Below are 14606 nucleotides of genomic sequence, written 5' to 3' on the forward strand. Positions count from 1 at the left end.
CTCTGTGGTACCACAACCTCCATCTTGCACATTTGATTCATCTCTTCCAGCAATCATAAGCATGCCTCTCAGAACTGAAACAGATGCCTATATATGACATTGTCAGATGTATATAAGATAGTGCTATATAACAAATGTCCAGTGGAAAGAAAAAAGTGCCAGAATCTGTGTAAATACTAATGGGGGTGACCCAGTGTAGGAGTGTAAGAGCACTAAAGATTCCAGGGTGCTTCATGCCTACCTAAGCTGCATTCCCATATTGTAGTGCACCATCATGCCTAAGAGTGATACATGAATATTTATACAGCTTTAGCATGATGGAAGAGCTAGAGGCATTACAACAATATGGCGATGAAGTGATCTGGTACTGTCCAAGCTCCAAATGGCAGAAACTCACTAACATCTCTGTGCAGGAGAAGGGTAAATGTGGATGTAATATCAGGTTAGACTTTATCACAGACACCTTTATTGCCAGTATATGTTGTTGTTATTTTCATATTTTTTATCCTCAGGGATATATTGTCCAACTTCTTGTCGGCTGAATAAATTATTAGTGGGGAAGGTGACAAGAGCAAATCCATTGCATTATAAATGACACAACTCCTATTGATTACCTTGTTGAGACTAGCTGGTACTCTGATGGTGTTGTGTTTATGAATTGCATCTAATTTGGGGGGTAATTTCTCTATTTACTCTGTGCATGCAGGCTGTGCTTAAACAGTTGGTTAAGTCTGCATACCATACATTATCCTTTGTATAGCATGTTTACAATTTGCACAAGTCCTTGGTGCCCAGTTCTAAGATTTACCAGCCCTGTACCATAATGCAGAATGTTTATGAATTGCACACAAAAGCAGTAAAGTTTGTTTTATATGCCAGAGTACAAATCTCTATGACGTAGCAGCTATTTTTCATTATTTTGCCAAAGCAGAGAAACTTATAAGAACCAAACACAATTTTGCCCTGCAAAGTTCTGATTTTGCTGTTTCATAATAATTTGCCACAGTAATTTTGTCTAGTCAATAGTGGAATTTGTTGCCCATAATTAACTCTAAAATGCATATATTCATTGAGTCAGGTGTGCCTTGTTCGATTTAAAGTATTTGGGAGGCATTTTGCAATTATTTTTTCTCAGTATGTTGTTCATATAACACTGCCATCTCTAAAGCTGCAATGAAGTTTGTCAGATAATTGGAAGTCCTAGATTCAAAGGTCTAAGCCACAGTATGGTTTCAGTGAAAAACGGAAGAATGTCCAGTGCAATATGTTTTTGATATCTCAGGAAGGCATCAATATATTTAATATGAGGGAAGAAACAGATTTTCAGTACTGAAAACTAAATTCTAGGCATACTGCAAGCCAAAGAAAAAAAACTACCCTATGGAAGACATTCATTTTCTCCCAGAAACTGAGAGTCAAAGAAAATATTGATGCGTATAATTAAAAATATTGAGCTGCTAATGAGATTTATCTTGTAGTTCAATTTTTGACTGTGCCAGACTCTGCATACTGTGTGACTCTAATAAAGTCACTTAACCAGTGTTCCTGGGCCGTTTCTGAAAAGGAACCAGGAAGTTTACCTGGTTAACAAATAAAATAAGATAAAATTATTAATAAATAAATAAATAAAAGCCAGTGTAAACGAGCTGAGTTGCAAAACACGTCTGTAGACTTGTGTTACTTCAAAATCAGGGAAAGGATAGACTGTAGTACAAGAAATGACTTTGCGAAATATATGTATTTGTTTGTTTGATTCTTTCGACTTTTCCCGGATAGGGGTCGCCACAGCGGAACTCCGGTACACTAATGATTGGCAGTAGATTTTGACATGCTGGCTTGCCGGGTCTAATGGACAACCTTCAACGAAGGAATGCCCATTCACGCATGTCGCCACACAGAAGATGCTCTAAGTGAGAATCAAACGGGCAACGTCTAACTGTGAGGCGACAATGCTACCGCAGCACCATCACTGCAGTGTATGCAGATGTAAAAATGGGTCTATGTCAGAGTTTTCAGAAACTTGAAATTCATATAGTTGAGATGATGTGATCAAATTTCTGAAAACTTGAACAAAAAAATGTAGCTTTTTTTACATTTCTTTTTAGGTGGGCAAGAAATTTTTGAACTTTCAAAACAATGATCTTATGGTCTCAACCATAAAAAAGTCGACATTTTGAAAGTTTGAAATTTAGAAGTAGACCCCCAAGATCATACTACATTGAGAAAAATGGTAAATTTCCCAATCCTCACTGTACTGTGATCTCCATTAAAAAGCTTTGAGTTTTCAAAAATTCATTCATATCGTCTCAATTATATGAATTTCTAGTTTATGAAAACTTGATTAACTGATAGGGACTCATATAAATATATAGCTAACACTGTAATAGAAAACAAAGGGAAGTCTAGGAGTTGTAAAAATGATAAACAATAAGCAGAGGATTAATGCTCTGAGCTGTTTCCAAGGTACTTCCTGTTGCCCAGGGTGTATGGTTTTATTCTTACATAGGAACTTCCTAAGCATGCAGTCTAGAAGACAATTGAAGAGCCTAGCCCAAATTCCCAATTGTCCTTAACCACTGCCTGATTAAGTGATTTGTTTATGATCACACAGGAGGCCAATGAAGACTGAGGGGGAATCAAACTCTGTACCACACAAAGCAGCTCATTAACAGCTCATAGCCTTAATTCACTACACTAACTCACAGACTCCATTTGCCTACTTTATTACTCTGAGCATGTGAATTAACCAAAGAGTGCTCTTCTGTCATTCCTGAATAAGGATACCAGTGATCAGTTGGCTTATCTGGTTAACAAATGTACAGAAGAAAATGAAAATGAAAGCAAAAATGTGGATAACCACATTTCAGACATAATGCTGTGTAATGACTGAGAAGCAGAGAACACTCATTATAAACTCTGTACTTACAGTCACAATAAGAGACAATAAATGCAAAAAAAAAAAGTTTGCACAATACATGCAACTGTGTTTAAACGTGAAAAGACATTAATGCTGGAAAGTCAATCCAAAAGAAGCATAGATACTTATAAATACTATAGAAATGCAGTGTGTGAATACTGGAAAACCTAAAGGCAGTGACAGAGGGCATAAAACAGTGCTGAATGACACAAGGTCTAACAATAAAGCTTTGAATGAGTACCAGTAAAGTTTCTTAAGATGGTCAGACTAAGAAACTATGGGTAAATAAATACCTCAGCTCAATGTCATAGATGCAGGAATCTCTAATTATGACCCAGATGACGCGAGACTGATTAGTGACACAGGTTCAGGAGATGTTCCATAAGGCTGGTTTGGAACGAGTGGCCAATACCAACTTGCTCATTCTGTGATGAGGGAGGTGGCTTGGACCACTGCTAGAGTCACCTACTAGAGACAGAGTTGTACGGAATGCCATGTATGGGCTGCAGATGTATGCTTGTTTCTGACAGTTTTATGTCATGTAGTACCGTTCATGGGGAGTGTGCATGTCCACAAAGGAAGACATAGCAGGACCCCAGATATGTAAGCATGCATGTCAGTTGCCAGCTGAGGTTTTAGGCTCAAATAAGAACTCTGATGGCTCCTTGAATGATGGCCGACTATATGTGGCTCACTCTGCAAACACATGCACCAGAAAATTGCAGTGATGATATTTAGCAGGTGATAAGGTACATGGAGAAGGAAAAAAATAGATAAGTGGAAAGCCAGACACTTAGCTGACTGGATATAATGTCTGGATCAACATTCAAAATGTTTATCCTTAATTGCTAGCTAATGGAATCTGCATGCACATTGATAGCATATTCTTTGAATACGCTGAAGGTGGTTGATCAAATATTATTGAACTGTTCACATTAGAACAACATCAAAAAGCAAGTGTTTCATGTTAAAGCTCTGCAGTCTTAGTTAAAGCAACCTAATATGTTGGTCGGTGATGTTTGTGTGTAGCTGTTTGCATGATTAAGAGAATGCAAACAGTAAATCTGGAACATGGTGACAAAAGTGCAGCCTGCAGTCAAAATGTGCAGAGCCTGAGTAACATAAAAGTGTTGGATACTTTTTGTTGCAGAGTAGCATGGATGTGCCAAATGACAACCTGTATCTCACAGAGATAGGCTGAATATTCTGTATGAAAGGCATGTAAAATGCCAAAGAAGTAATAAAGCAAATTAAATAAAAACACTGTCAAATACAGGCCAAAAAGTGAGTGAAAAAAATGCATAGTATCTAAAATTATACAGACTAAAAATGTCTCTGTTGTAGGTATGTCTGTCTATGTTCAAAAAACACAATCACGAATGCAAGGACAGGTGCCCTAAAGAGATTTATTTATTTATTTGATAGTAAGGGTATTTGAGAGAGCAGGATTCTTGAAGAAGTAGTAATACATATTATGTTATGATGAAATCTGTACCACTGAAACATGCTCCATATAAAATCCTATTATACTAAAAAAACTTAACCAAGAGGTTAGATGCATGGAAGCACTTGGTATGTAGTTAAATGAACAGAACCTGCTGAATGGGTCAACAACACAGTGATGGTTGTTAAACAAAAGAAAGTCAGGATTTACATACTCCCTGCGCATAATACAAAGAATCTAGAGGGTCACCTCAGGGGGCACACTTGAAGTATAAGCATTAGGACAGTTAATATAACAGTAGCATTATTATGTGTTTTATGATGCTTTGCTATGTAAAAAAAGCCTCATCTGTTTGTGAGATGACAGCATTATATATTTAAGCAATGTTTTGTATTGTATCTTTTACATTTTGAAGTTTCAACTCCAATATAGGTAAGAGATGAAAGCGCTTAGTCTGCTTGATTAATCTTTTAAATGGAATTGTTTCTTCCTTTCTATTAGATTTCTGCAGTGTTTTCCTTCTTCTTTTTTGATATTTTTAGATCATGGCTGAAATTTATTTCCCAGACTTTTTTTTTTTTCCTTTTTGATTTAATTTTAACAATTGTCCTTCCATTAGAACATCTACACATACTTATTCTTATGAACTCCACATATGGTTACGCATATCTGAAGTGCCTAGTCTGCATCTCTCTGTGATGTTTTTGAATGTATATGCACACTGTTATTAAGATTTATACAGAGTATTGTGTTAACAGTTTGCATTCCATTTATTAATTTCATGGGCACTGCACCAAATATTTATAACAGTGTGAAAAAAAACTGACAGCTTTGCAGCTCCCACTTGTTTGAATGTGTTTTAAATCAGAAAAATGATGCTAATGAAAACTTAAATTTTACTATTGTTGGTGTAACAAAGCTGTACTTCCATTCCTTTAATAAACCACTTTGGGGCTTCTGTTATTCAGAAAAAAGGAGGGATTCCCCAGAGCTGTGAATTTTTACATTACTTGCGGGGTAAAGAAGATAAGTAAACTCTCTAGTCTGAAGTTTAATAATGTTTAATATCTTTCCTTCCATCCACCTCTCCATTTTCTTCTGTTTACCTCTCCAACATCATTTTATATACCTTTGTTGATTCCCTATCTACTACTCATTTGCCTATGGCATTCTAGGGGTCTAGAGCTGGAATATTTTAATAAATCCTGAGAGCATAGTTAGTGGTTTCAATTATTTTTTTGTAAGGTGACTTCTTAATAACGTCCTGACAGGATCTTTTGTAACTCTTACTGTATCTTCTCCACCTGAACTTCTTGGTCATTGTTTCTTTCTTAAGCTTGTGCACCCTTCAGAAAGTTATTCTGTAGAATTTTCTAGAATTTTACTCTTTTTGTATGGTCTTCAGAACTACACACAGTATTCAGGGTGAAGGCTGTCTAACCTTCAGGAGATCAGGAGCATTAACCTTTAGCTGAAGTATATCCATCTGAGGATATATAGCAGCAATGTCTTGTGTTAAACTTGTACTTTTACCTTTGAGACTGTTATTTGCAAGAAAGGGTAAAGACAGCACTTGTCATGTAATCCCTAACTAGAATTATTTACAATATCCACTGTGTCATGAATTCTGTATATTGCAGTTTGTGGCACTCAAAACAAGTAGTGCAGTATGTATATTCAAGGTGCATTCACTACTGTATAACCATGGTATGTGCTCGCAAACTTTTTCTTTTCTGATATAACATATGAACAGTTATTTTCTTGTCAATACCTGCTTATATTTCCTACAGCTATACCATCTGATTGGTGTGCATCTCGACCAGTGAATCAGTGTTGCCATAAACCTGATAACACCTGCAAATCACTATCCAAGACATGTTCCTGTGATGTTTCGTGTCCAAAGTCCAACAGCTGTTGTGAAGATTATTTTCAGCTATGCCATGGTAAGAAATTCTAAGCAAAAATTCTTATACCCAAGGAAAAAAGCATTGCATTTTAAAATATCTGTCTGTATGACTGTTCACAAGGTTTATTGTTGATAATGATGCAGTTACAAAATGGATGTCATTGAAAGGTGTAACACAAATGCCTGGATTTTGTTTTGAACTTAACATCTTACCTAATAAGATGATGAGTATAAGAGGTGTACTAGATGTGAAGTGAATATTAAAGAGTTCAGATTGCATACTTCATATTTCACATTGACCGATATTACTTTTAATGACATTAATCATGAAATATTTGATATGCTTAAGCTAATATACCTTAAAGTCGATACACAAAAGCATAAAACACAAAAACAAGTGCACTTTGAATTAAGAAAATTCGAAAACATTCATTTTTGCAACTAAAATCGTGAATAAACACCTTGAAATTTAGCATTAATTTTGATGTTTCTACACAGCAAAAACACAGTTAGACTTTTAAGGTGATGAAAATATGATGCATTATATTTAATACTGCAGTATCTAAATATTTAGACTTGCCTACATTTAAATGTAATAAAAGTATTAAAACATGATGCATTAGGATCTAGCCATATGTGTAAACTAAATGACTAATACTTGATTAAATCTGATCTACGGGGAGTCAGTTGAGGATAAAGTAATGTGGCATTTTTGACATCTCACCTATCATGGAGAGACCAAGCAATGGTTACCAGCCATGAACAGGCAATTCCTAACATAGACCAAGAATGATAGTCCAGTAGCATGTATACCTGTAATGCAGAATGGGTACTTGGTGGTGGGATAGGAGCAAAAAAAAAACTCTACAGCTGTCAGAGTATTTCTATATTGGAAAACCTTGACCTCTCTGCACAGCTCCCCAGTCGTATCCCACTTTTGTTGACCATGACCAAGTAGATAAATCTGGAGTAACATCTAGGTCATCTCTGGCAAAGCCCACATCTAGCTCACTCTTTGAGGTCTTTCCTGCAGCTAATACTGACAGTGACATGATTTGCTCTGGGTAAGAGTTCAGGACTACTTATAGGCCATACAGTAGCCCTTACACACTATTAATTACACACCTTTACAACAAGCAAAACACAAACTGTCATCTTATTTAAGCAGGAGTGATTGCAATTGTGGCTGTTTAAGCAATTCCATATACTACCTCCAGGGACTAATCAGCACATCTTCCACAGTTCCACCTAAGGCTGTTGACCACTTTGTCCCATGTTTGCTTTTGGATAAATCAGACAGATGAACTTGGCACACCAGAAGGAGTACAGTTTTTTTTGGAGAAATGGTGCTGGCAGACAGCTGGTGTAATAACCAAACCCAACATTGTAAAAAAGCAGTAGACATATAAAAATGTGAACATGGCAATAACATTTTGCACAGTAGACTACCCACTTCATCCCAAATTCCTAACAGACGTTTTTCAAATGGAAACAATCCTTAACCATCAGGACATGTGAAAACATATTCTTTCTGTGAAGATGTGCAGCCTCAGGATTAGAGTAATTTTTACAGGGCTGTGAAATATTTCTAAAACTATGATCCTTTTATGGTGGATATTGTCTGTTTCAGCATTTGTACTTTCACTATATTCAGATTTATACGTTTTTAGTATTGTTGTTGTTGTGTCTTTTGGCTTATCCCGGTTAGGGGTCGCTACAGCAGAACGCTGGTCCTCTAATGTTTGGTAGTGGATTTTTATGTTCCGAGTTACCAGTCCTGATGCACAACCTTCAACGAAGGCATGCCCATTCACGCATGTCTCCACGCAGAAGACGTTCCAGTTGAGAATCGAATGGGACAACGTCTTGCTGTGAGGTGACAATGCTACCGCAGCACCACTACCGCGGGTTATACACTTTTAGTATTAATATTATTATATGTTACTCTTGTACTGCATGGAATGCTATGATTGCATTCCAATATCAGCAAAAAAAACAAAAAAACAAGCTACTTAAGCACTACAGTAGGACAAGACCCGATCATAATAATTGTTAAGCACCACAAGAGCTGTTAAGATGAGTGTCTCACTAATCACTCACAAATAACTGTGGTGGTCAGCAAACCACAGCAGCAAAACTCCAAAAACAGCAGTTTCTGCCTGGTGTACTCAAAGCTATCCCTAACTTTCTCTCAAAATATTGACTGCCTCGAAGGGTGTTGCCTATTTGACTGGGCTGACTAAGTACTTTAATAGCTAAGAAAGCCAACAAAACACATGGGACTGTTTTTTTTTTTTTTTTACTCTAACTAGTAGTACATGGTACAGATAAAGATCTTTGCATTGCAAAGAATTATGATTGAGTCTCGGATCATAGCTTACATTGTGTGTTCTCAGCATAGGTACCAAGATTCATCTCTCGAACTTCACTCTGTAAGTGAATTTCTTGGTATACATGTCTCAAACACATAATAACTAGTTGTAATCAGAGACTTGCTAATAATCCCTTATATTATTATTAGTAGTAGCATTAGCTGTCTGTTTCTATGATTTGGCTCATTTATGAGCATCTGTCCTGATATTCTCTGTCTCCAGATTTCAAAACAGAGTGTAAAAAGGGAAGACTATTTGTTCTTGTTTTAATAGAAAATGATAACACCAGCCAGATCTGAGGAATTACTAATGGAATGATTATTTTGGTATGACTTAGGCTTTAGCTATATATATTCTTCCAGCTTGATTATTTTTGTAAATATTAGTGCTTTAGCTTGTTGCAGTAATGTTTCTTGGGGCAGGGTTGTTGGCAAAACCAATTCTTGCATTAAATCACAGTATTATTATTAATAATGTTATTATTATTAGGGTATCATGTATAGAAGTGCAGCTGGTTGTCAGAATGCAGAAAGGGTAATACAATCTTCCACATTAATACTTCCTTCCCTCTATTACAGGGATTTGAATGATTCTTCCTATCATCTATTTTTGTCTGTTAAATCTATGTTGCCTTTAAATAGCTTGACTGGAACCTCATTTAAATTTTGAAACTTTATAACATGGCTAGAATCATCTACTGATATGAAATCACTCTTTCACTTTTATTCCAGAAAAAAATTATTGAAGCAATTCGACCTGCTCTGCCCTCAGCAACAAAGGTATGGAGCTGTGGTAACATTACCTTCATAGATTTTTTTGTGTGTTTAAATGTTAGGGTGCCTGTAGTTTAGGCTTGTGCATCTCTGCAGCAGATCATGTGTTCATATCTAAAACTGCAGACAATTTAAATATGTGTTTGTATGAAGTTCTTTGAGCACACCAATTTTTGTACATGGAGGTGATAGAATACTGCTGTTGGTTATCCATCAGCAGCAATTACTAAATATAATTCCACTGGTTTTGTATGCATTAACTATGGTATTGCATGTTAAATATGCAATATGAAAGTGCATTTAATCTGTTCATCATATTTTCTTACCAAAATTCATAAAAGTACTGATTTATAGAAGGGCTGTTTCTACTAGTCTCTGGTGCAGTTGCTGAAATGCCTGATTCATACAATATATGTTTTAAACTCCATTTTGTTATAGGTATGCAGTTAAATAGTAAGCCATTGTGTTTAACTTAGTCAAGTCTGTTTACATATTTCATCTATATGGACTGTTATAGATGCCCGGATCTGGGCAGTATTACATTGTTTGATTTCTTTTTTCCTACTGCTTGATCAGTATTATGAAAAGCGGTTTAAATAAAGGAGCATAACAATTATGCACACATATTGTTCTAGAGTAACTTCGGGCAGCCACAGTGGTGTAGCGGTTAGTGTTGTCATCTCACAGCAAGAGGTTCCCCGGTTTGATTCTCAGCTGGGGTGCCTTCTGTGCGGAGTCTGCATGTCCTCCCTGTGGTCATGTGGGTTTCTTCCAGGTGCTCTGGTTTCCTCCCAAAGACATGCAGTAGGTGGATTGGACACTCTAAATTGGCCCTACGTGTGAGTATGTGCCTTCTGTGGAAGGTTGGGCACCGGGCTGGCAACTCGACACCATAAAACTCCACTGCCAATCATGAACGGACAGATGATCCACAGTGGCGACCCCTAACCGGAAGAAGAAGTAGATTGTTCTATAGGAACTTCAAAATATGCAGCTGGTTTTGTCAAATTTACAGGAATTATATTCCAGCTGCAAAGTAGGTGGTGTTCATTTGAGAAACATGACTTGGATTATTTTATGTTTCCATGAATACTGCAGATAAAATAAACTCTGAGGATGAACAAAATAGATATCAGCTCTCTCTTTTAGGCTTGACAAATGCAGTCATTCGTAGGTGAACTGTTATAGTAAATCACTAAAAAAGAGCAAATGCCAGGCTGCTTACATTTTAAGCTGTTACTCTTGGCATATTTATCCTGTTTGTTTTAAGGATGTGCTTAAACCATGATTCTTTGCAGGAGTACCTTCTGCTCTCAGATCTCTGACATCAGTCTGAATCTTCACCTGCTTAGCAATGCTGCCATAATCAGAATTTTGTAAGCTCAGCTTTTCCTGCCACTACAAAGCAGTTTTAACTAATGCCCATGATAATAACAGTCACATGCTTCTACATACATAGGCATATGTATGTATAGATACACACATGTACACAGACATATACACATGCAAATATGCACCCGGTGCTATGATGCTTTGATAATTCTGCAAGCTTTTTTAAGATTTATTTACCTGACAAATTGGGGACTTCTTTAAAGAAGCAGAACACCTTATTAAAAGCCACAGTTTTCCTGTTTGATTCACAAAATAAGCTAGACTGGAAAACGTAGTCACACAGTGATGCACTTCCATTTTTCAATAACATTATGGCATAGGTTTACATGAGGCATTTTGTACTCTCTGCACTACTTCCTTGAAGTTTAGAAGAAATGATGGTTTCAAACTATTTGGATGCAAGTTTTTTTCTCTGTTGCAATATAATGGATTGTTTTATTTGTTTACTTCTCGTGTCACACTTGTGTCATTAAAACTTCCATTTCTTAGTACTTTCACAAAGTTATAAATAAGACAAGTCAAATGCTTAACAGCAACCTCCAAAATCAATATGTAAAAAAAATCATGTCTCGTCTAAGCTGCATTTTACAACTACCACACATTAATTATGCAAACTATAAGAAAGGGCAATGAAGCCTTAGAATGGCAAAACTACTAAATTAAAAATGCTACCATGTATTCTAACAATAGGCAGAAAGTAATGATAATTCGTGTTAAATTAAACACTACTGGTTATAAAGTTGTAATCCCTGTATCTTTTTAAAAGACAAAAAAATGACATAATTTGCATACAATCAACCCATTTCACAGAAAGGCTAATAATTTTCTATGCAATAATTCTATTATATCAGCACTTATTACACAAATAAGGAAACAATAAAATAAAACCTTATTTTACTATTAAGGCATACAAGGAATATTATCTGACCATAGCAAACAAACCACTGAAGATAAACCATAGATCTGTTTGCTTCCTAGATGCTTTTACCATTGAAGAATAATATGTTATGCAAATACTTTCATAAAATGAGAGTGACGGAATAGTAATCAATTGTGAAAAACTGAACATCTGAACCCATAAGGAAGAAGTCATCTCTTTAAAAACAGTATCCATCAGTAAGCAGGGGTGACTGCATCAGATTGATTGGCTGACCAGAATTTTTAATTAAGCCAGTTTTTTTTAAATATGCCTTTTATTTCACAAGTTAGCTACAATTTTGGTCAAAGTCTTGGTCCTCAAGATACATTTTCTTCAATGAAAAATGTTAGCATTCTTGTTTTCCTTATCTGATCATCACAGTCTTCTGTCATTCGTGGGCTTAATATAAGCATCATTTGCATGTATTGAAGAGCATATGTACTGGTGTAGTACCAATATATAATATATATATATATATATATATATATATATATATATATATATATATATATATATATATATATATACATATGTGTATACACACACACACACACACACACACACACACACACACAAATGAGTAGCATCACTGTCACAATTCTTCCCAAACTACTAAGATAAAATCTTACCACCTCTGATGCTCCTGAATTATACTGGCAGACTTTATTGGCTGTCCATCATAATATGTTAAATAAAGACTGCCGACCAGTGATGTTGTAATAGCTTCTAAAAGCTTTAATGTTTTCATAGCCATCGGCAGTATGTGATGACGACACTAACAACCTGAAGCAGAAGAGAGGTATGTTACAGTTTAGCTCAAGTGCTTGGAGAATACTGAGGCCAGCATATTATTTCTGCACTTTAATGATTTATATTAAGTAGAGAGTAACCTTCTTAAAGTATATTTTTGAGAAGATGGTCAAATGCCTAAACAAATCAAGTGTAGTTGCTTCCTTTTCAAAAATGCAACCATATATTCCGATAGAAAAATTAAAATAACTCAGTAAATTATATTAGTGTAAGGAAAGAAAGTAATCAGCTTCTGGGTGATTGCATTAAAAATAAATAAAATAATGGAATGAAGATAACATACTATTATAATAAATATTTCAAGCAAATATTGTGAAATGTATTTCATAAAAAGCTACGGAAATAAATGGAATAAGAAAATTTTAAAAAGTCCCTCCAATTAATTAAACAGAACAAGTGAAATTGACAACTGCAGAAAAAAAGAAAATATCAGGTATAACATTTCATGTTTATGTGACTGTAGAATTATGCCTTTACTAGGACTGCCAGGATGATTTTAGTGCAAGTATAATGTGCCCATTATAACTGTACTGCACTTTTATTGCATCTGCATGACTTTACCTACTCTAATGGAATCTGAGATGTTTTCTTTCCTCTCTACAAGTATGCATAACAAGCATTGGACCAATAACTTATCTATGGATTGTGTTTGCTAAGATATTCTTGGGCGGCACAGTTGTGCAGTGGTCAACATTGTCACCTCACAGCAAGAGGTTCTCTGGTTCGATTCTCGGCTGGGGTGCCTTCTGTGTGGAGTTTGCATGTTCTCCCTGTGTTCGTGTGGGTTTCCTCCGGGTACTCCGGTTTCCTCCCACATTCCAAAGACATGCATCTGGAGCATTTCTCCCCAGGCCTCTGCTGAAAACAGGCTCTGTGGAACCTAGTCGGACTTTCCCGGTCAACAAATGATAAATACAAATAAAAAAAATTCTGAATGAAGCTGACGGCACCTCGGTTATTATCCTGACAATACTCATCTTTGTCTTCATATGGTACAAATACGTAACTAAATTTACATGAAGATTTATGCACATACTGAGTACTACAGTATCCTTCCCTGGAAAGAATACACAGATAAACAATAAAAATGACATATTGTTCATTTGCAACGTAAAACAATGTACCAGTTACCACGGCAAAATCAGTTGTGCCTGACAATACAGTTACAGAAATTGACACTGCAGAATACTGAAGAGTTAAAAATCTTAGGTTCATAGGTTCATAGGTTCATAGAAGTTAGTTTGTCCACCTTCGTGTTTTCAGTATTCATAACCAGAATTTAGTACCTTTTAAGCAAATAAGAAAATAGTTCTCTTATCAAGCAAAGCAGTTCTTGTACATTTACTGCTGAGATTCATTTATATACTAAAATTATCAAGAATACATTTTTCTTGAAATTAAATTGGTGAGCAAATAAGATTGACTGGTCAAAAAGAAGGGATGCAGCCACTGTCATATATCTAAAATTAGGCATCAGGTAAAGGGAAAGCCAGAAACCACAAGCAACTACAGCATTGTATCTGATGTTAGGCAACAAGTAAGGGAAGAAATATAAACCACAATTGCCTCCAGAGATTGAAAAGTTTTAATCCATATCCTAGATTTTAAGGAAGTGATTTTCGTTTAGAAAACTTTCACATAGTACTTTAAGGAAGATGTCCCTCTGGTAGGCTAAAGTCAACAAAGAACAGTTCAGTCAATGTTTAAATAATCTGACTATTTGGCCGCTATGCTAATCATACCTTCTACATTTTTATAAAGTAAAATACAAACATTGCTACAAGACAATGTGTGCATATTCCCATCAGGTTTCCAGTTTTCCCAGGAACTGAATTCTAGCTTATCAGTAGTAGACAATCTTTCCTTTCATTACCCAGTATATCTTGTGCATTCATCAGTGTTTCCACTACTTTAGAAATAGTGTCATCCTGTCGCATTCATTGTCAATGGGCAAAAATTGATCACAGGAGTCCATCAGTTAGTCATGCATTATTTTTTAAGCTAACGCCTGAATTAAAAAAAAAAGTACTTCTCCCAAGGTGTTACAAATTTATTATTTTATATTTGTTTGTT

General features: G+C 35.8%; 1 protein-coding gene across 2 annotated transcripts in view; it reads left to right on the forward strand.

Moving 5' to 3' along the window:
* LOC122793781 (receptor-type tyrosine-protein phosphatase eta-like) overlaps window positions 1-14606 on the forward strand; it is a 94453-nt gene that overhangs the window by 79276 nt on the left and 571 nt on the right. For both annotated transcript variants that reach the window (XM_044061971.1, XM_044061972.1), the window contains 2 exons: window positions 6152-6304; window positions 9371-9418. In XM_044061971.1, the coding sequence (XP_043917906.1) occupies window positions 6152-6304; window positions 9371-9384 (167 nt within the window). In that variant the 3' untranslated portion in view covers window positions 9385-9418. The remainder of the gene's footprint in view (window positions 1-6151; window positions 6305-9370; window positions 9419-14606) is intronic.

This window comes from Protopterus annectens, chromosome 2.part0 (assembly GCF_019279795.1).
Source record: "Protopterus annectens isolate FY-2018-M chromosome 2.part0, PAN1.0, whole genome shotgun sequence".
NCBI lineage: Eukaryota > Metazoa > Chordata > Ceratodontiformes > Protopteridae > Protopterus > Protopterus annectens.